The sequence below is a fragment of the Coptis chinensis genome, chromosome 2 (genome assembly GCF_015680905.1).
Source record: "Coptis chinensis isolate HL-2020 chromosome 2, ASM1568090v1, whole genome shotgun sequence".
Classification (NCBI taxonomy): domain Eukaryota; kingdom Viridiplantae; phylum Streptophyta; class Magnoliopsida; order Ranunculales; family Ranunculaceae; genus Coptis; species Coptis chinensis.
This window is the reverse complement of record NC_141457.1, coordinates 56,018,737-56,039,744: the sequence shown is the minus strand read 5'-3', so window position 1 is coordinate 56,039,744 and position 21,008 is coordinate 56,018,737. Positions and strand designations below refer to the sequence as shown.

Genomic DNA, 21,008 nt, shown 5'->3' with positions numbered 1-21,008 from the left:
AGTTCAATGCAGTTGCATTTGGTTTTTGATTTCCTGTTAATTATATTTTGAGGTTAGTTCAATACATTTGCATCTAGTTTCTGATTCATCGTTAATTATTATTTGAGGTTTGTTTGATGCATTTTTGCATACCGTTTCCGATTTACAGTTAAATATTTTTCAAGTATTTGCATCCAATTTCTAATTTCTCATTAGTTATTCTCTGACGTTAGTTTAATACAGTTGCATCCAGTTTCCGATTTCTAATTAATTACTTTTTGAGTTTAGTTTATTGCATTTGCATAAAAAATTTTAATTTCCCGTTAATTACTCTTTGAGCTCAGTTCAATCTATTTGAATCCAATTTTCGATTTTCTTTTAATTATCCAATGTGGTGTGTAATACCAACTTTCTACTTATCCATATGTAATGTCCTTGCAAACATGATATAAAAATAAATTATGCTTGATTTACTATATTGGATCATCAAACATTATCCAGTTTCCGATTTTCCGTTAATTATTATTTAAATTATATACCTGACTTACTATGTGGGATCTTCAAAGATTATCTACGAACGGGTCCTGTCATATTAATTATTATGAAAAATATATTCAACTATATATGCATAACTATTATATACAGATATTATATTACTCATTCATCCAAATTTCTTATAACATGAAAATCTCACGTACTCTCTATTAAAAAAAAATAACTCGCCATTGATAAAACCTTTCAACTTCATTTGTTGTTTAATAATAAAAGTTTGATTGAAGTTTTATGAAATTGTCTAATAAGATAAAGTTCATATTGAAACTACTTGAATAGCAAAGTGTTCCCAATTATACGAAAAAAGATTAGATAAACACCGTTTTAAATACAAAACTATACTTATCGAGACATTTCCACAACATATAACACAACTATATTTTGAAGTTAGTTCAATGCATTTGCATCAAATTTCTGATTTTCTGTTATTTATTTTTTGAGGTTAGTTCAATGCAGTTACATCCAGTTTCCGATTTCTTGTTAATTATTATTTGCTGTAATTTAATGCATTTGCATCCAATTTCCAATTTACTGCTAATTATTCTTCGAGCTCAGTTAAATCCATTTGCATCTAGTTTCCAATTTTCCGTTAATCATTTTTTTAGATTAGTTTAATACATTTGCATCCGGCCAGTTTTCGATTTCTCGTTTATTATTCGATGAGGTTGTATTTGCATCTAGTTTCTGATTTCCCGTTAATTATTATTTGAGGTTATTTCAATGAATTTGCATCCAATTTCTGATTTTATGTTAATTATTTCTTGAGGTTAGTTCAATGCATTTGCATCAAATTTATTTTTTGAAATTAGTTTAGTGTAGTTGCATCCAGTTTCCGATTTCCCGTTAATTATTTGTAAAGATTAGTTTCACACATTTGCATCCTGTTTCCAATTTATAGTTATTTTTTTTAGGTTAGTTCAATACAGTTGCATCCAGTTTCCGATTTTCCGGTAATTTAATCTCTGAGGGTTAGTTCAATGCATTTGCATCCAGTTTTTGATTTCCAGATAATTATTTGTTGGTGTTAGTTTGATGTATGTGCATTCAAGTTTTGATTTCCCGTTATTTATTCTTTGAGGTTAGTTTAATGCAGTTGTATCAATATTCTAATTGTCCATTAATTAATTTTTAAGATTAGTTTAATGCTTGCATGTGCATCCAATTTTCGATTTCCCGTTAAATATTATTTGAGGTTAGTTCGATGTATTTGCATATAGTTTTCTGTTTCTCATTAATTGTTCTTTGACGTCAGTTTCATGCAATATTATATATATTTGAAAATATTTGTTATTATTGGGGGGGTTTTTTTTTCCAGTTGCTATTATATATTTTGTGATGTTATTTTTTGTATAATTTAATTTTCCATATGTAATTTGTTTTGGTTTGGTTTGGTATATAATTTATTTAAGCCCAACGTCTACTTTAACTAAATCAATAGTTATATAAATTATTAAAGCCAACGTCCGTTTTAACTGAATCTCGTTATTCCGCTAAAATTGGAAATTATAAAATTCATAAATTTAATTAGAATATGTCGTAATTATTGTGGCCTGTGGTTTTTGAAATCCTTAACTATGACTAAATTTCACACCTCAAATTGATTCAACTTTATTTGTTAGACCCATATATATAGTGCATACAATACAATTTTATTTGTTTTTGGTGTACACTATTACTTATTTTATGATTAGTTTACTTTTTTTTTTTTTTTTTTTTTTTTTTTTTTTTTTTTTTTTTTTCCAGTAACATGTGTGGTTAACAAATGCATAAAGTAAATCTTCAAGCAACTCAATTCATTTTTTTCATTTGTTCTTTCATAGTTTCATTATCATTTTCTAGAAAGAAACTTTGTTATGTTAAACTTCACATGAGATTAGTGTGGAAACTATTATTTGTGGCGTAAGAGTTTTAGGAAAATCGTTTTTGGTTGAAAATATTACTTTTTGCAATTTAGTTATTTTTTTTAGGTTAGTTCAATACAGTTGCATCCAATTTCCGATTTCCTAGTAATTTAATCTCTTAGGGTTAGTTCAATGCATTTGCATCCAGTTCCCAATTTCCCGACAATTATTTGTTGGTGTTAGTTTGATGTATTTGCATCTAAGTTTTGATTTTCCGTTAATTATTTTTTGAGGTTAGTTTAATGCAGTTATATCAATATTCTGATTGTCCATTAATTAATTTTTAAGATTAGTTTATTAGTTTAATGTTTGCATGTGCATCCAATTTCTGATTTCCTGTTAAATATTATTTGAGGTTAGTTCAATGCATTTGCATATAGTTTTCTGTTTCTGGTAATTGTTCTTTTGGCGTTAGTTTAAATGCGATTATTATATATATTTGAAAATATTTGTTATTATTGGGGTTTTTTTTTCCAATTGCTATTATATATTTTGTGATGTTATTTTTTTATATAATTTAATTTTTCACATGTAATTTGTTTTGGTTTGGTTTGGTTTGGTTTGGTATATAATTTATTTAAGCCCAACGTCTATTTTAACTAAATCAATAGTTATATAATTTATTTAAGCCAATGTCCGTTTTAACTGAATCTCGTTATTCCGCTAAAATTGAAAATTATAAAATTCATAAATTTAATTAAAATATATCGTAATTATTGTGGCATGTGGTTTTTGAAATCTTTAACTATGACTAAATTTTACACCACAAATTGATTCAACTTTATTTGTTATGCCCATATATATATTGCATACAATACAATTTTATTTGTTTTTGGTGTACACTATTACTTATTTTATGATTAGTTTATTTTTTTTCCCTTTTTTCCAGTTACATGTATGGTTAACAAATGCATAAAGTAAATGTTCAAGCAACTCAATTCATTTTTTCCTTTGTTCTTTCATTGTTTCATTATCATTTTCTAGAAAGAAACTTTGTTATGTTAAACTTCGTCTGAGATTAGTGTGGAAACTATTCTTTGTAGCGTAAAGATTTTAGGAAAATCGTTTTTGGTTGAAAATATTATTTTTTGTAATTTAGTTTTTTTTTCCCATAATTAGTTATATGTTTTAGAAAAGTTTGATATTCTGTGAAACTTTAGATGAGATTATTTATTTATATCATACTTTTTTATAATTAGTAATAGAGTTTAGAAAAAATTGAAGTCTCTAGAGTGCTCCAAAAAAATAGATTGGTGAGGGTATAACTATAATATATATCTAAAGATTTGGATTTTTTTTTTTTTTTTTTTTTTTTTTTTTTTTTTCCGTAATTAGTATTAGAGTTTAGAAAAAGTTGGAGACTCTGTAAAGCCTTGAAAAATAGAGCCAAGAGGGTATAGGCGTATAGCTATAATATATATCTAAAGATATCGTTTGATTTTTTGACTATTTTTTAGTATAAATATGATATTTCCAATATATTTCCGATATATCCGATATTTATGATATTTTAAATAGTTTAGACTGGTCACACAAAAAATAGATATATCCGAAATATATCGGTTTTTGGGTACACCGATATATTCACCGATATTGATATTTTGGTCCTTGCTCCGGAGAGATCTAGAATTCTAGATATCCTTAAATAGGAAAAACAACAACAGTCTTAAACTGTTGTTAGTTTCTGTCTGTAGAATTGCAGAATAATTTACTTCCATGTAATTTTCCTCTTACTAATTAAAGTTACCCTTTAGCAAACAAAAGCATTGCAGAATAAACAATCTGTTAATCATTTTTTAATTCCTTGTTTGGATCTGGTTATTAAATTATCCTGAAGACTGACATGCTGTAATGCTGTTAGCTAAACCAGGAAGAATCCAGGTCTTTAGAGTCTAACTAAGGACGAAATCCTACTCCTTGAATCATGTGTTAATGAGTAGATCCCACCTCCTGAATGCAAGTGTTGGTGTCTAAATTTTTATATGGAGATCAATTAACTTAAGTGAAACTAAAACCCAAAATATCAAGACATTGACTAAATCAAGAGCATATACGTGGTGATTGGGAGTGCCTTACTTAATCTTGGACTTAACACTTAAGTACCCGACAACATTCAAAATCTTTTAAGTTTTTAAAGATACCATGATAGGTTGATTATGACAGTAATTCTATATTACTATTGAACCATGAAAATTTTATGTTTTGATGTTCGACCAAAACACTTGTTTTGACTTTTGACTATGTTTTTGGATTGGTACTAGAAATGTAAAAGTTTGTCTGCTTGAATTGGTTTATCTTGATCAATACTTTGTCTTCATATACAAAGGAAAAAGTTCCTTAAATTGTTGATTTTTGTAGAGTAAGTGAGTAACTATAGATTTACATATTCATTGTTGCAATTATACAGGGAAGGCTTCCATGTTTGTTCTCTTCTTCTGGAACTTTGAGGTATGGTCTATGGCACCTTAATATAAATTAATTTAAAATACATGAATATAGTTGATTGGGGATGTAGCTCAGATGGTAGAGCGCTCGCTTAGCATGCGAGAGGTACGGGGATCGATACCCCGCATCTCCAATGCCGCAGCGGTTGTGGTTAAGTATCTCAAATTTTATTTTTTACCTAAGGGTTCCTTACTGCTAAGTTCATCATAATTGGGATCTGGGATCAGTATTCGTCAACACCAATCATTATTACAGAAGCTACTATTTCTATGCAAATTTTTGTGGCTAGCTTGTTCATTTTAGGTTCTAGGAATATGAATTATAAAATGCATTAACCAAGCAAAAAAAATAAAATTATAAAATGTATTATACACGAGTTCATGTTTAGCAATGTATTATACTATTCCAATTGGGCATCACGTGGGCTTGTTTTTGGGCTTTTTCTTTCTTGCATTAGAAAAATAGTCAAACCACGTTTTTCCTCCACGCAGGATCTCCTCAATCACACTGCGTGACTAGTGCATCTGGCTAACGTCGTCTTTATCTTCTTCTATAAGATCAACCGTCGAACTACACAACTAAATACTTACTTTTCTTCTATGTTTACAAACTATGGTTTTACTTATGTTGGAGTGCGTATGAGAGTTCCTAGAGCTCGCTTGAGTGCTGTCTTGTGGGATAATTGGTCATTGAATCCTGGCCGGGGTGTGTGCTAGAGACCGTCAGCGTGAATACCGGCGCCAATTTCACCTTAAGGACATTGTGATTTAACAAGCCTCGATTGTTTGTTTACTGCTCTATTTTATTGGTTATTTATATATTACTGCTACTCGACATCAGGTAACACAGTATTAATTCGTTTTCCAACAATCTGAAGGTGAAATAGTATACTCTTTTACTTCGTTCATGTTAAGTTGTTTGTCAAGCCTAAATTTTTTGATGGAAAGAATTTTAAGCGTTGGCATATGAATATGAAGTTTTATTTGACTACATACCTTGAAACTTGTTAAGCAGATTATTGTTCATAAAATTCTACAAGAGGGTTACAATATCTGTAAGGGGTTTAAGGTTGCAACTATTATTAAGAAACTATCTTCTTCCTGGAAGGAATATAAGAACAACCTAAAACACAAGAAAAAAGAAATGATCATGGAAGACCTCACTGTGAATCTTCGCATTGCGGAAGATAACTGTATTACTGTAACAAAAGAAGAGACTTATGAATTGAAGTCTAAGGCTAACCTTGTTACTGGAAAGCCTGGTAGTACTAGTTCTTCTAAGAACAAAGTCCCTTATACCCAGACCAATAAGAAGAACCCCTTTGGAACAAGAACAGCCAGTCCCAACCTCAATTCAAGAAGCCATATAATCATGATATTTATTGTTATGTATGTGGTACTCGTAGTCATACTGTGGATGACTGTAAACACAAGAAACTTCCAAATGATGGAAACAAAAATAAGGATAAGGCACATGCCAATATGGTTCAAGATGGCAACTTCTCTGCTGTTGTTACCGAGGTTAACCTGGTTAGCAATATGATAGACTGGTGGGTAGACAGTGGAGCTACCAAATATATTTGTGGCACTAAAAGTGTTTTCTCCACCTATACTGTGGAGAGATGAGAGTCTGGGAATTCCTCTGTTTCCAGAATTGTTGGGAAAGGGACTATTCCTACGTTCTCGTGATGGATTGGGTAAGCCTGTTCAGCAGAAGACAATTGGTAGACAATCTCAAGCAACGTCCATTTCCTTCTATTTGTTGGATCCCAACTTGATTGTAATCTACTATCTATATACTAAAGCAGAAACCTTTAAAAGAGGATTTTCTCTCTCCTATGTGGCACTCTAATATGAGAGTTAGCCTTTTCTCTATCCTATGTGGCAATATGAAAGATAGTATTTTCTAATAGCCTACAATTCCACGTACATGGAACCTCTTTGGAGAGTTTGAATGTATTTCTAATTCTTATATTTAGAGAGTTTGAGTGTATTTCCAATTCTTATATATTTGATCAAATAAAAAAAATTGCTAAAAAATAAATGATTTGTAGAAAATAATTTCCTATTACGAATCAAACACTTTTAGTGTTCCAATTCTTATATATTTGATCAAATAAAAAAAAATTGCTAAAAAATAGGTGATTTGTAAAAACTAATTCCCTATTACAAATCATACAATTTTAGTGTCTATGATAAAGCACTGACTTATTTCAAATATATCCTTAACACAGCATCAAAACATAGTTAAAAACAATTATACAAAAAATAACATCACAAAATATATAATAGAAAATGAAAATAATACTAATAATAACGGCAAAACAATAATGACAAATATTTTAAAATATGTATAATACTGAATAAAACTAACGTCAAAAAACAATTAATGGGGAACCGAAAACTGGATGCAAATATATCGAACTAACTTCAAATAATATTTAACGAAAAATCGAAAACTGAATGCAAATGCAATCATTAAACAAATCTTAAAAAGTAATTAATAGAAAATCTAAATATGGATACAACTGCATTAAACTAACCATAAATAATAATTAATGAAAAATCAAAACTTGGATGTAAATACATCAAACTAACATAAAAAAAATAATTGTCGGAAAATCAGAAACTGGATGCAAATGCATTGAGTTAACCCTCAAAGATTAAATTAACAAGAAATCGAAAACTAGATGCAACTGCATTAAACTAACCTCAAAGAAAAATTAATTATAAATTGGAAACATAATGCAAATGCGTGGAACTAATCTTAAAAAATAATTAACGAGAAATCGGAAACCGGATACAATTGCATTGAACTAATCTCAAAAAATACACTGGATACAAAACCTCAAGAAGTAATTAACGGGAAATCGGAAACTGGTTGCAAATTCATTGAACTAACCTCAAACAATAATTAACGGGAAATCAAAAACTATATGCAAATGCAACTTTATCAAATAATAAACGAAAAATTGGAAACTGGATGCAAATGCATTAAACTAATCTCACAGAATAATTAACGAAAAATCAGAAACTGGATGCAAATGCATTGAACTGACCTCAAAGAACAATTAACAGGAAATTGGATGCAAATGTATTGAACTAACCGAAAAGAATAATTAACGAAAATCGAAACCGGATGCAACTACATTGAACCGATCTCAAAAAATAAATAACGGAATAGAAAATTGGATGCAACCGCATTTGACTAACCTCAAAATATAAATAACGGAAAATCAAAAACTGTATGCAAATGCATTGAACTAACCTCAAAATATAGTTGGGTTATATGTTATGGGAATGTCTCGATAAGTATAGTTTTACATTTAAAATAATGTTTATATTATGTCTTTCCGTATGATTGAGAACTCCTTGCCATTCGAGTAGCTTCAATATATATGAACTTCTTCTTATTAGGCAATCTCATAAAATTTCAATCAAACTTCTATTATTAAACAACAAAATGAAGTTGAAGGGTTTTATCAAAGGCGAGTTATGTTTTTTTTAATGGAGAGTGAGATTTTCACGTTATAAAAAATTTGGTTGAGTGATCAATATAATATATATCAATATCTAATAGTTTTATATATTTGCAAATATTTTTCAGAATAATTAATATAACAGCACCCGTTCGTAGATAATCTTTGAAGATTTCACATAATGAGTCATGCATAATTTAAAGAATAATTAACGGGAAATCGGGAACTGGATAATCTTCGATGATCCCACATAGTAAATTAAGCATAATTTATTTTTTATGTCATGTTTGTAAGGACATTACAGATGGATCAGTAGAAGTTTGTATTACACACCACATTGGATAATTATAAGAAAATCGAAAACTGGATTCAAATACATAACTGAGCTCAATGAGTAATTAATGAGAAATCGGAAACTTTATGCAAATTGCATTAAACTAATGACAGAGAATAACTAACGGAAAATTATAAATTGGATGCAAATCTTTGAAAAATATTTAACGGAAAATCGGAAATGGTATGCAAATACATCAAACAAACCTCAAATAATAATTAATGGGAAACCGAAAACTGGATGCAAATGCATTGAACTTAACTCAAAAAATAATTAACATAGAATCAAAAACCGAATGCAACTGCATTAAACTAGCCTCATAGAATAATTGGTGGGAAATCGGAAACTAAATGCAAATGCATTGAAATAACTTTAAAGAATAGTTAGCGGGAAATTAGAAACCGAATATAATTGTATCGAACTAACCTCAAATAATTAGAAACTAGATGCAGATATATTGGACTAACTTTAAAGAGTTATTAACAGAAAATCGGAAACTAGATCTAAATGCAATGAACTAATCTCAAAGACTAATTAATGAAACATTGAAAAATAGATGAAATTGCACTGAACTAACCTAAATGAATAATTAACGGTAAATTATAAATTTGATGTAACTGCATTGAACTAACCTCAAAAAATAATTAACGAGAAATCAAAAACTTGATACAAATGCATTGAACTAACCTCAAAGAACAATTAACATAAAATTGGAAATTGGATGCAACTGCATTGAACTAACCTCAAAAAATAATTAACGGAAAACCAACAACTGGATGCAACTGCATTAAACTAAAATCAGAAATTAACTAACGGAAAATCAGAAATTGAATGCAAATGCATTGAAATAATCTAAAAAAATAGTTAACTAGAAATCGGAAGTCGGATATAACTGCATCGCACTGACCTCAAAGCATAAATGTCCACTTTTTTAGCTTTCTCACATTAGCAATTACGAGTAATTAGGAACCCAAAACAAAAGTGAGTTTATAAAAACAGACTCTTACATGTATGCAAACAAATTATAAACTATCGAACTAACCTAGAAAAGCAATTAACGGAAAATCAGAAACTGGATGCAGATGTATTGAACTAACCTCAAAGAGTAATTAATGGGAGATTGGAACCTGGATGCAAATGCAATGAACTAATCTCAAAGACTAATTAACGAAACATTGAAAACTTGATGCAACTGTACTGAATTAACCTTAATGGATAACGAACGGGAAATCATAAATAAGTAGATGCAATTACACTAAACTAACCTCAAATAATAATTAACGGGAAATTGGAAACTTGATGCAATTGCATTGAACTAACCTCAAAGAATAATTAATGAGAAATTGGAAACTGGATGCAATGTACTATATTAAACTAACTTCAAAGAATAATTAATGGAAAATAAAAAACTTGATGCAAATGCATTGAACTAATAATCCTAAAACATATTTGTATTATATGTAGGGGGAATAAATGTCTCAACAAATATAGTTTTGCATTTTAAATAGTGTTTATTATAATTCTTTTATTGTAATTGGGAATGTCTTGTTATTCAAGTAACTTCAATATTATCTTCGTCATATTGGGCATTCTCACAAAGCTTCAATCAAACTTTTATTATTAAACCTAACAATAAAAAGAAATCGATGAGTTTTATCAAGGCTTGGTGCTTCCTTTTTATAGAGAGTGGTCAAGAAATTTAAATGAGTAATTAGTATAATTTTCATATCTCATAGCTATGCATAATTGCTAATATTTTTTAGAATAATTTAATATAATGACACCTATTCGTAGGACACGTTCATGTGAAAAATCTTTTCAAGTGGGAGTAGTATATTCTTTGAGGATATGGAAACAATCAATCTGTTTTAGTGATTTGTACACATTACGTAAGCCGAATGGTGATGATTTACCGCTAAATCACCATAAATCTAATAAAATTATTATACAAGCTAGATCGAGTTTAAAATAATTTTATTTGAAAATTACGGATTAATATTCTAAACCACAATATGAAGAGACTATCTCAATTTGATCCCTTTGTTTCTAATTACTTATGCACTATAATCGTTGCTCATTAACGTATTTCGGTTTATTTTCAATAAAAATATATTCTTATTCGAAAATGTGCCACTAAATCACCATAAATCTAAGTAAACTATTATACAAGCTAGATAGAGTTTAAGATAATTCTATTTGAAAATTACGGATTAATATCCTAAACCACAAAGTGAAGAGACTATCTCAATTTGATCCCTTAGTTTCCAAGTACTTATGCACCATAATCGCTGGTCATTAACGTATTTCTATTTATTTTTAATAAAAATATATTCTGATTCGAAAATTTGTGTGAGACATTTTGTAAAGCTTTTTCAACACACAAAATATTTAATAGATCCCGAGCGTATGCCCGGTCCAAAATCTAGTGATTATCTATTCCTACGTTCCTGTGTAATGTTCAAGACTTCGAGTGAATGTGTGCTAATTTTATTAATTGATAATTGGTAGTGATGGTCTATTACGTTCTGCGTTTCTTGCGACTCCGTTGTCTATGGAATGAAAAATAAGCGTGTGACGTAAGTGTACAAACATACACAACTACACATGTACTTCGGTATAGTTTTGATTTTCTGAAGTCTGATGTATACACAAGTACGCAAGTACACATAAAATCTTTTATTAGTTCTGAAGTCTGAACTACCGTGCAAAGTGATTTTTGAAGAACCTGTTCGGCAACCAGATTTAGCAAATTAGATCAATGCTGTGCGCAATACAACCCATAGTGAGCGTAATACCAGCTTCAAGTTGGCTTGCTCGACACTACAATTCCTTCCACAACTCAATAAAGCCATACAGAGACCTCTTAATGATCAGTGTCTTTGCACGAGACTTCAGCAGATTACAGTCCATATTAGTATATTCAACTATTGTGAGATTCACATGCACAACTATAGTAAATCTTTAAACGATTTTTTCTCTACTTTAAACAAGGCAACCACGCATTGTCCAAAACTCTTTAACAGTTATGGTTTAAACCTCAGAAAGTATTAGGCAAATACTCATAGTGCATAAATTAGTTTTCAAACACAATCTGCTAAATAAAACTCCAGCAACCAAATATAAATAAAATAAGAAAGCAGCTATAACAAACATCTAGACTAACATCTAGTGCTTGGCACGAGAGTAGTGATTATCATTAGGGTTCCTTCTCCCACTGAAAGCCGCTAGTGCTTTTCCTACAGGAGGCTGCAAGGGAGCTCTTTTATCAGACATATGGCCAAAGATGTCATCTGAAACAAATACATCATCTCCCTGAAAAAAAATAAAGTAAATAAGTAAATATTAGAAAAAGCGGTTAACCGTAAGAAGATCACAAAATCTTTTGATTTACTCAGTATTTCTTTAGTGGAATAGGCATTCAAAATTATCAATACTGCTGCTAAATGTTTACACTCTTTAGACAATTTCAAATCAACGTTCATACCCATCACATTCCACTCCACATAACCACCGAGATATAAATAAAAATAAGCTTTTAAACAAGGTTAAAAGACAAGCAGCGAGAACTTAACCTCTTTAATCACTTTCTTCTTTGTCTTAGGGTACAGGAGTTTGTGTGGAAGTTGATCTTCGCGTAGAATGTGATTTTTGGCAATGGCATCTCTTCCTCCTTGAGGTGATGGCAGTGAAAACTGAAATAACCAAGGATAAGTATGAGCATTTTATTTGAAAATCTAGACACTGAAAACAGAGATACAATAAGCACACATAGTAATGTTAAGTTATCAAACAAATCAAGAAAGCAAAAATGCATATATGGTTTTATTGGCAGAAGGGGCACTCCTAGAGTCCAAGGATATAATATCCACAAGTTTAAACAGAGGCATGTTATGAGCCTATGACTTTGTAACATATTGTTCCTACAGTATATATATACTTAATCACATAGCATCTAGAACAATTTAAAAGCGCCTATAGCATCTCTGATCGTTACAAAGCTTCATGTTAAAAAATTACCAATAATCCCCCACACACACACAAAATTGTTTGGTAGAAACTCTCTGCCCCCACTATGCAAATTTGAAAATTCTAAAGGTCTTTACAATGGACAGGCAGACATATATGCACCAAAAAAGAATTACCTAATTCCACAAATCTTGCCATTGCAGTGGTCCAAAAAGAATTACATTAACTGTTGTTTCATATTCTATGGAAAGACGGCTTGATAATAACATTATTCTCCAACCAGACAGATGGTTTCATATTCGTACCGAATTATCTAACAGAAGGACTATGCAAAAGCTCACAATTCATGTACTTACTTTTGTACCCCGAAGAATAATGCGTGGGCGACGAGCTGCTAGAACGATTCCATTTTCACCAACTGTGACTGCTACCTTGCGTAAAGTACCACCATTTCCACATTTTGGACAGAATATCCTCCCAATCTCAGCTGTCACCTTATTGCATGCATGACACTTAAGTATCCACCTGTACAAACAGATGCTTAACGACTAAGAAAAGACACATCCCACCACTCTTACTCCAGGAACGTATCCACAATTGAAACAAACTACTGAATTCTAAGACAGCACCACTATCTAGTAAGACTAAAGATGTTGAAGGCTTGGAACTATCCTTGGGTAAGTTTGGAGTACGTCTGCCAATAAGAAATACATATTGGCCAAGGGACAAACAAAAAAGGATTGCATATGTCCATTCAAACAACTAAGTATGATGTTTGTTGCAGAGATTTGCATATATTTCTTGACGGCTAGTAGTCCACAAAAATAATCAAGGAATCTTGTAAAATATGCAACCGGTAAAACCATAAACAAAAAGAATAAAAGCAAGAAAGAATAAACAAAACAAGTCCTGAACTAAACCTGTGTAGCTCACGAATCTGCATCCCTCCAGGTGCCAGAAGACGCAGACCAATCTGCAGAATTACATTTTGCATCGCAAAGTCACTCGTTACACAGGCAACACTAGATTCAGATAAGGACCGCAACATCCAGCTCTGCTCACTACTCATGTCATCTGCACATGATGCATCAACAATCTCGTTGGTCTGATTAATCATCTCTGGGAGATCAGATCCTTCACTGCAGATCTCAGTGGCATTTTCTTCAGCATCAGTGGATAAATCCCCTGTCACCCCTGAGATACAAACTGCCCCTTCAAAGCTCAATTTCACTTCTGTCTCATCTTGCTGCATATCACATGAATCTTCTTCCAGTCTCATTTGCTTCAAAATAGATGAAAGATCACCATCAACACATTTCTCTTCCACAATTCCACCACGAACTTCATTTACAGTTCCTGTCACATCAGAACTCTCATGCAATAGCTCAGGGCATTCACTATCATCAACTGCTTCCATGCTAGTTTCTACTTGGAAATCCTCTTTGTCAGAAGATGCTTCAGACAGTTCCCGTCTAGCTTTTCTTCTCAGAAATCTTCTGTGAGTTCTTCGACTTACAGCGGGCAGCCAATCGCTCCCATTCTCATCAACTTGTCCCTGAGAAGCATCAATTCCATCAGCAACCATCTTTTTACCTTCAATGTTTATCTCTTTCTTGACATGCCTATATCTTCTAGGCTTCCTAAAACTGCAACTTATATCTTCATGTTCCTCGCAAACACCAGCAGCTTTTCCTGTAGAACAATCTTCAGAACCAGTATGACTATCAATGGAGATGACATTCAAGTTTAGGTCCTTCAAGGGGAGGATTTTGGATTCAGAATTTGAACCCGCCTCCGCGGCATGTTCTAAAGCTTCCCATTCTTCCAAATTAGGGACGTTAGAACCCCATCCAGGCAACTCTTTCTCAGGCATCTTTCTGACATTAACTAGATGGACTGGGGGAGGGGTATCCCTTAGATGCTTGGTCCCATGAATCTGAGCTTCCAATGTATAAGTCAGCGCAATAAGTTTGAGATCAACATCTGAGAGGGTGTGTAAATCACCAGTTGCCCTTGCAAAGTTGACAACTGGCAAATTAAAATAAAAAAAGTTAATGATACCTGAAGCAGGCAAACAATGCAATATAGATTCGTTAATGAATAAATAGTTATACCTGCATTTAGTGCTTGAGAAGAAGGCTCTACAGTCTCAACAGTAAACGGTAAAAAAGCGAGCTTATGCCTCGAAACAGGATCTCTAATCTCTTCCAAGACTTCCGAAACGGAAAGAAACTTATGAGCATAATCTTTTAACTTGTCTCCACCTTGTATGATCGCATTAGCATCAATAACAGCTATTGATATTCCTTGACTGGATTTACACTCCTCAACTAGTCGATTTCTCCCATCGTTGTCTTGCTGTTTCGGAACGGGTGGTTTTTGCACTATACTACTCCAACAAGATGACGCTTTTGTTTCTTCCATTATGTGTTTTTGGGCTGCTTCGAAGATAGGTTTTAAGGCTATACGACTGACCGACGGTGTGATTTGTACAATAGGAAAAATTAGGGCTGGTTACCAAGTGACTCCAGCCCACATGGCCCGTTATCACCAATCGGATATGGGCCATCAAGTTTGTACAAGTATAGTTTGTTACTCAAACTACCAACTGGGGGCTATACCATTACACCACCTTGACCTTAGCAAGGATATGGATATTAGTTCCCTAGCATGTTTCTGTGCATACTCAATACAACTATGATTTCAGCACAATGCCTCAAATATTAAAACTGTTTTCTACTAATTCATTCCCTGTTTTTTTAGTAATTGGTCAATAGTTCACTGGAGCTTGAATGGACACTATTACTCCAAGTCAATTTCAGGAGGAATAACCAGCTCTTATAATGAGGACGTCACCAAAACTCAAAAGCTTAATGGCGACTTTGAGTTCTTTTCGAAGACAATAACTATATGTTTTTAATAGCAACGACCTATGGTTTTCTTATGAAGGAGAAACTCCATAGCTGGTCCTTATATTTGGCACAATATGGACCACTTTCTGAAAAATATAATATTTGAATAGATGATTCATTCTGAGTTGAATCGTTCACATAACTGGCATTTTGAATGACTAATATTGGCATTTGACATTTGACATTTTTAGTGCCATCTTGCAGGTTGATAAGTACTCAAAACTGTAGTCTAAATCCCTTAATAGTATTTCATTTAGGCCAATTATGTTTATAATAATGTGAGTTTATCACTATCTACTTCATTTTGTGTATTACAAGTACATACTGGAACTAAATATGTATATAAAGACATTACTTTTATATGGAAAAAGGAATTAAGATGATTACTAAAGAAGTTTTATGGTTTAAAGTCCAAGTTTAAAGGAGAAAAAACCTTATAAAGCCTAGTCAAACCTGAAAAGTCAAAGTCAACTCGGATAGAAAAAGAACAGAAAGTCAACAAAACTTCAATAAGCTGTATCGTTGGACTAAGAACTCAGAATTAGACATATTATATATCAAGATGACCGACTCAAGGAGAGCTTCCTACTGATTTAGGCCTCGACCCAATTAGAGTAGTAAATGTGGACAAAAAGAGCAGTACAACAAAGTTTAACAATTTGGACCCTTTTGGATTTAATTCTTTTGCCTTTGGACTTGATTTCGTGGCCCAAAACTCAGCTCCCAAGCTTATGCACGAAAATTGTAACCTAAACCTCTAGTTTATAAAGAGAATTAAGGCAAAAGTCTAAGATCTTCTTCCCCAATAGTTTAGTTTTAATTAGGGTTTATATTGTAGCCTCCACTCCATTAAAATACCTTCAAGTTATTATTTTAATTAATTTTCTATTTCTATTATGTCTTCTTCTTATTATATTGCTTATGATAGTCCAATGAATCAAAGCTAAACTCTCATTAGAGGGAGTTTGAATGAAGCTTTAAGAGAACTTAATTCGTTAGTATAGAATTGTTGGTTAGAACTTCAAACTAGTTTAGGTTTTTCTTGAGAGAATTGTGAGTTTTGTCATGAGAATGGAAAACAAACTTTCTCTCATGCTAATTAGTTTATGACAAGAGATAGTATAAAGTAATTAGGAATCATTAAAAGTCTAGGATTTATATTTGAGCCTCGTGTGAGAATATAAAGACTAGGCTTTTCTCAACAATTTATGCTAGTATGTTAAGGAATTGAAAAGTGGATTTCAATCTCTTTCTAACTTTCTCTATATTTGATTCGCATAATTCTATTGCTTAGTTTAAGTTTAGTATAAGTTTAAATTCATTGTATAATTCATAGTATCATCACAATAGTTAAATTCTTATTCAAACTCTCACCATTGTTTCTCTTGTTTAAATTAGTTGAATTCATATGCGTCTTGTTGATTAGGTATAGAATGAATCCGTACTTTTTATATTGTATGGTATGTTTAAGAGTAGGAAATTGATCTAAATACATTAATTGTTATCTAAACTCTTTTTGTGATTATCAAATGGCGCCCACATATTGACCCCCTCCCCAATATGCAAGTGTTCCGACTAAAACTATCGACAACCTTGATTATACTACCAATTTCTATATCTACAGCTTGACCTACTGCAATTCGATTACACTCCGAGCTGGGGCTAGCTGCAGCGATCAGCGCAAGTACAAGCCAGTTATAATTTGAGCTCAATGCTCTATTTTCTCCAAATTCTTATTGATTTGCACTAATTCTTTTTTGGAACTAGCTCAATCTAGTGCAGGTCAATCAAGCTCCAAAACTGGGGCTAACTACATTAACACCCACAACGGGTACCATACTAACGTATTGATACCTTACTTAGGATCAATATCTCCAAATTACGAACTCCAAACCACATAACTAGTTATTGTCAACTGTACATGTTCAATTTAGTTACTACCATTAGTTTGTACTTACTCTTTGGTGCTAGTTCACATTTTTGCAAGTAAATTAAACTCAGAAAATCGGGGCTTAATATCAGCCAACCAATTTGGTATATACAAATCAAATGCAAACATAGTAACATCCCCAAAAGGCTAACTATCAACCATAGTACGTAATGCCCCCAAAAGGCTAGCTATCAACCAATCAACTTGATACCTTACTAAGGATCAAGTTCGATTCAACTATAGTCACGCCAATTCAAAGCGTTGCGATCTCCAAAATTACATATATGTGACACTATATAAGTTTCGAAAATAGTATCTTGGCACTTTCGACAATACTATATAATCTTTTCAAGCAACTATACAAGCTTCCCAAGACACTATATAAGCTATAAAAAAAAACATTTTCACTGTGCTTCCAAAGATATTATATAAGAGTTCACAAACACTATATAAGCTTTCCACGACAATATGTAAGACTTAAAAAAAAAATAGTATCTTGGCGCTCTCGACGATACTATAAAAGCGTTACAAGACATTATATAAGCGATAAAAAAAAAGTTTCATTGCATGCAGCATGCACTTCCAAATTAAGATATTTTATAAGCTATCACTGAACACTATATAAGTGAGAAACAAATTAAACACTAAAAATGAAGACAAACAACACTACTACTAATACGACACTATACAAATATTCCAATAACGAAGGCAAAACAAACTAATTCGAAATAAAGTTTCTTCTTAATATCAACTATAACGAACTATATCAGGAGATTGACACTATTGAGACCTACTGATAAATGATCACAATAAGAAAATTTGTACACTTCGATATTATTATCATCATTGCAAGGACCTTAAATAAAAACTTCAACAACGATGATATATTAGTGAACTTTGGTGTTAAAATTGGAGAAGCCAAAAACTAGCTTTGATTGTGCAATTTGGAACTATTGAGTACTACCAATAATGATTTCAAATTAGCACCGCCGATAATAATGTAAAACACATAACTAAACACACATATTTCAACCTTTGTGTTAGTTAGTAACTTTGCAGCTTTTAAAACACAGGGATGTGATAAACACACACTAAAATTGAAGACAAACGACACTATAAATGCCTATTTTTATCCTAAGGGATTAACATGATATTACACCAAATGTTTATGACTTAGTTCTAATCTACATGAAGAAAGGGAATGGTTTTGGTGGATGGAAATGGTTCCTGTAGATGCCTACGTATCCAACACTTTATGAGTGAGACTGGAATCAAGCCAACGTAGTTCTGAGGTTGACTTTTATAGGTGTTATGAGCAATATTTGGTAGGATATGTGTGGTGGTATGGACATGTGTACTGCTAGGATGAGCGACACGTCCCACAGGCTGCACGTGTGTGGTGGTTCCAGGTATTATGTTGTTTGAGTTGATAAAGAAAGAGTGTGGTTAAAGATGTAATGATATGATGGTCATGATTTGAGTGTTGCAATGGGTAAAGGTCTGATGCTAATGATAACAATGACGAGGGTGGCAGATGATAATGTCATGAGTTGAGTGACGAGTCATTGATGCTGAACTGATCTTGATGAGTAAGTGAGTGCTTGTGTTCTTGGAGTCGAGTTGAGCTGGCAGAGTCGTTATGTGTGGACTGTGTGTCTGCGTGCACATCACATACTTGATAGGATGTTCGTTACATACACTATTAATTACTACTACTACTAGCCTGAAATGGCCATTGGTGAAGCATTCCTTCTGCGTGAAATAGAAAAAAAACGAGTAGACGGTGCGTGCTTATCACTATAACAAAATTGATCTATAATAGAAATTTTTTAATATTGTTTTTCTCCATATGCTATCATAGTTTTTGAGTTATAGTATTGTATTATTTTTTTTTGGGTTTTTGCATTTTGGTCCTAGTGATAATAGTGGTATTAGGATTTGATCCACAATTAATTGTTTATTGCACTTTGGTCCAAAATTGCCGTTAAAGTGCGTTGACTTTGCCTTAACTGTGAGTTGACCGAACGACTCACGTCTATTCCATCCATATTTTTTTGAAAATGCCCATAATACCCTGCACATATTGTACACGTGACCTATTTGAGGACCAAACTGCAAATATTGCTATTAAGAGTAGGACCAATTATTAAAAATTACACATGACATCATCTCATTCATTTAATCCAAGGGTGGAGCTTAGGTAGTTAATATTTTTTTTTATTGAACACTTCTCCACCACCACCACCACCACCACCTCCACCCTCCATAACAACTTGAATTGCCATCACCATCACTAACTATTTATGATAAAAACGAAAAAAAGGTACTCACTTGTTTACCATAAGTTATGCAAAAACCAAAGTTTCCTTCCAAACATGCAACACAAATTTTCTCCCGTGAGTTTCAAGACAAGCGAAACCTCCTAATGCTTAGGAAGGGATTTTGAGGATGGAAGAGAAAATCGATAAAGAGATATGGCAGAGAGAAGGAAAGGACGAGAGGAACAAAAATTGGTTTTGAAAAAGAGAGGTTTTAGAGAGGTTAATTAAGTACAAAAGGGTAAGAAAGTAATTACACGTATTTTAAATAGGTAAAAGGGAACTGATAAGGAGAGATCTCCTTGAATCAATGTGCACTTTGCTTATAGCCGTCCAAGCCGTCCAAATGGATAGCTCATACCCAGATGGGATATAGAACTAAAAAATAGTAGTGTTATCAAACCCAGCCCAGTGGTCAACCGGGTGAAGGGAATGGGTCACTAGGTTAGTACGTGGTTGGACCAATGGGTCACTACTTGTAGTAAATTTATATATATACCTACATATATCAGCAACACTTTGTGGAAAATGTGGCACATCAGTTGAAGAATAAGATAAGTCAGTAGTGGAACCAAGGTTCGAGTCTGCTAGCTTGTAAACAATATATTTTAGATTTCTAAGAATAGCAGAATTAGCCAGACTGGTATTGGCTCGGCCCACTGGCTAACCGTCCGGTTCATTCGGGTTTAATAAAAAACCTCCCGAACTAACCGGTTCCGCATTGGGTCAACTGCTTAAACGATCTAATCATAAACCCAACCCAGTTAGAAAATTGCCGCCTTCCCTCTTTTAGTTTTGGCAACTGACCACCGCCTGATTTGTTGAACAATCGTCCGAAATCCTTAGTTTATGTTTTCTAGCTAGTGTCCTTCTTTACTAGCCATTCTATGGAATTCGATTTTCTATCAAGTAACTCATTCCCAACTTCATATTTTTTCTGCCAAACCAATACAATATTGATTTGAAAAAATTATTAACATGGGTACTGAACTATAGTGGATTTTACATTATGGGTAATGTAGTATTTTTTTTTTTGAAAAATAGGGTACCGTATATTTCAAATATTGCTAATATGGGTACTCGTTATGTACGCTGTTAAGTATTTATATGTATTGGATGATTTGGCAAACGGAGTCAACTAATTTCAAATTTTGACTGTTGTACAATTATGAAGCAAACAAATTTTGACCGTT

The 21,008-nt window shown here is 32.4% G+C and overlaps 1 protein-coding gene and 1 non-coding gene across 2 annotated transcripts; one reads left to right on the top strand and one right to left on the bottom strand.

Moving 5' to 3' along the window:
- Positions 1-4,937: 4,937 nt before the first annotated feature.
- Positions 4,938-5,010, top strand: TRNAA-AGC (transfer RNA alanine (anticodon AGC)). Its single transcript has one exon. It is a non-coding gene; the product is annotated as a tRNA-Ala (tRNA).
- Positions 5,011-11,691: 6,681 nt separating this feature from the next.
- LOC147516718 (RNA-binding NOB1-like protein) lies at positions 11,692-15,121 on the bottom strand. The gene is made up of 5 exons (XM_086589191.1): positions 14,770-15,121; positions 13,576-14,683; positions 13,012-13,180; positions 12,262-12,381; positions 11,692-12,001 (listed from the first exon to the last, which is right to left on the bottom strand). Exons 1-5 carry the CDS (start codon positions 15,077-15,079, stop codon positions 11,855-11,857), a joined length of 1,854 nt encoding a protein of 617 aa, XP_086445317.1. The 5' UTR covers positions 15,080-15,121; the 3' UTR covers positions 11,692-11,854.
- Between the last annotated feature and the right edge of the window lie 5,887 nt (positions 15,122-21,008).

Excerpts from the sequence above, each read along its gene's own strand:
- LOC147516718 (XM_086589191.1), bottom strand. The coding sequence starts at position 15,079 with ATGGAAGAAACAAAAGCGTCATCTTGTTGGAGTAGTATAGTGCAAAAA. Across the intron at positions 12,382-13,011 it reads TTATTCTTCGGGGTACAAAA|TTTTCACTGCCATCACCTCA; the intron begins GTAAGTACATGA and ends TGGTTATTTCAG. Across the intron at positions 12,002-12,261 it reads AGAAGAAAGTGATTAAAGAG|GGAGATGATGTATTTGTTTC; the intron begins GTTAAGTTCTCG and ends ATTTTTTTTCAG.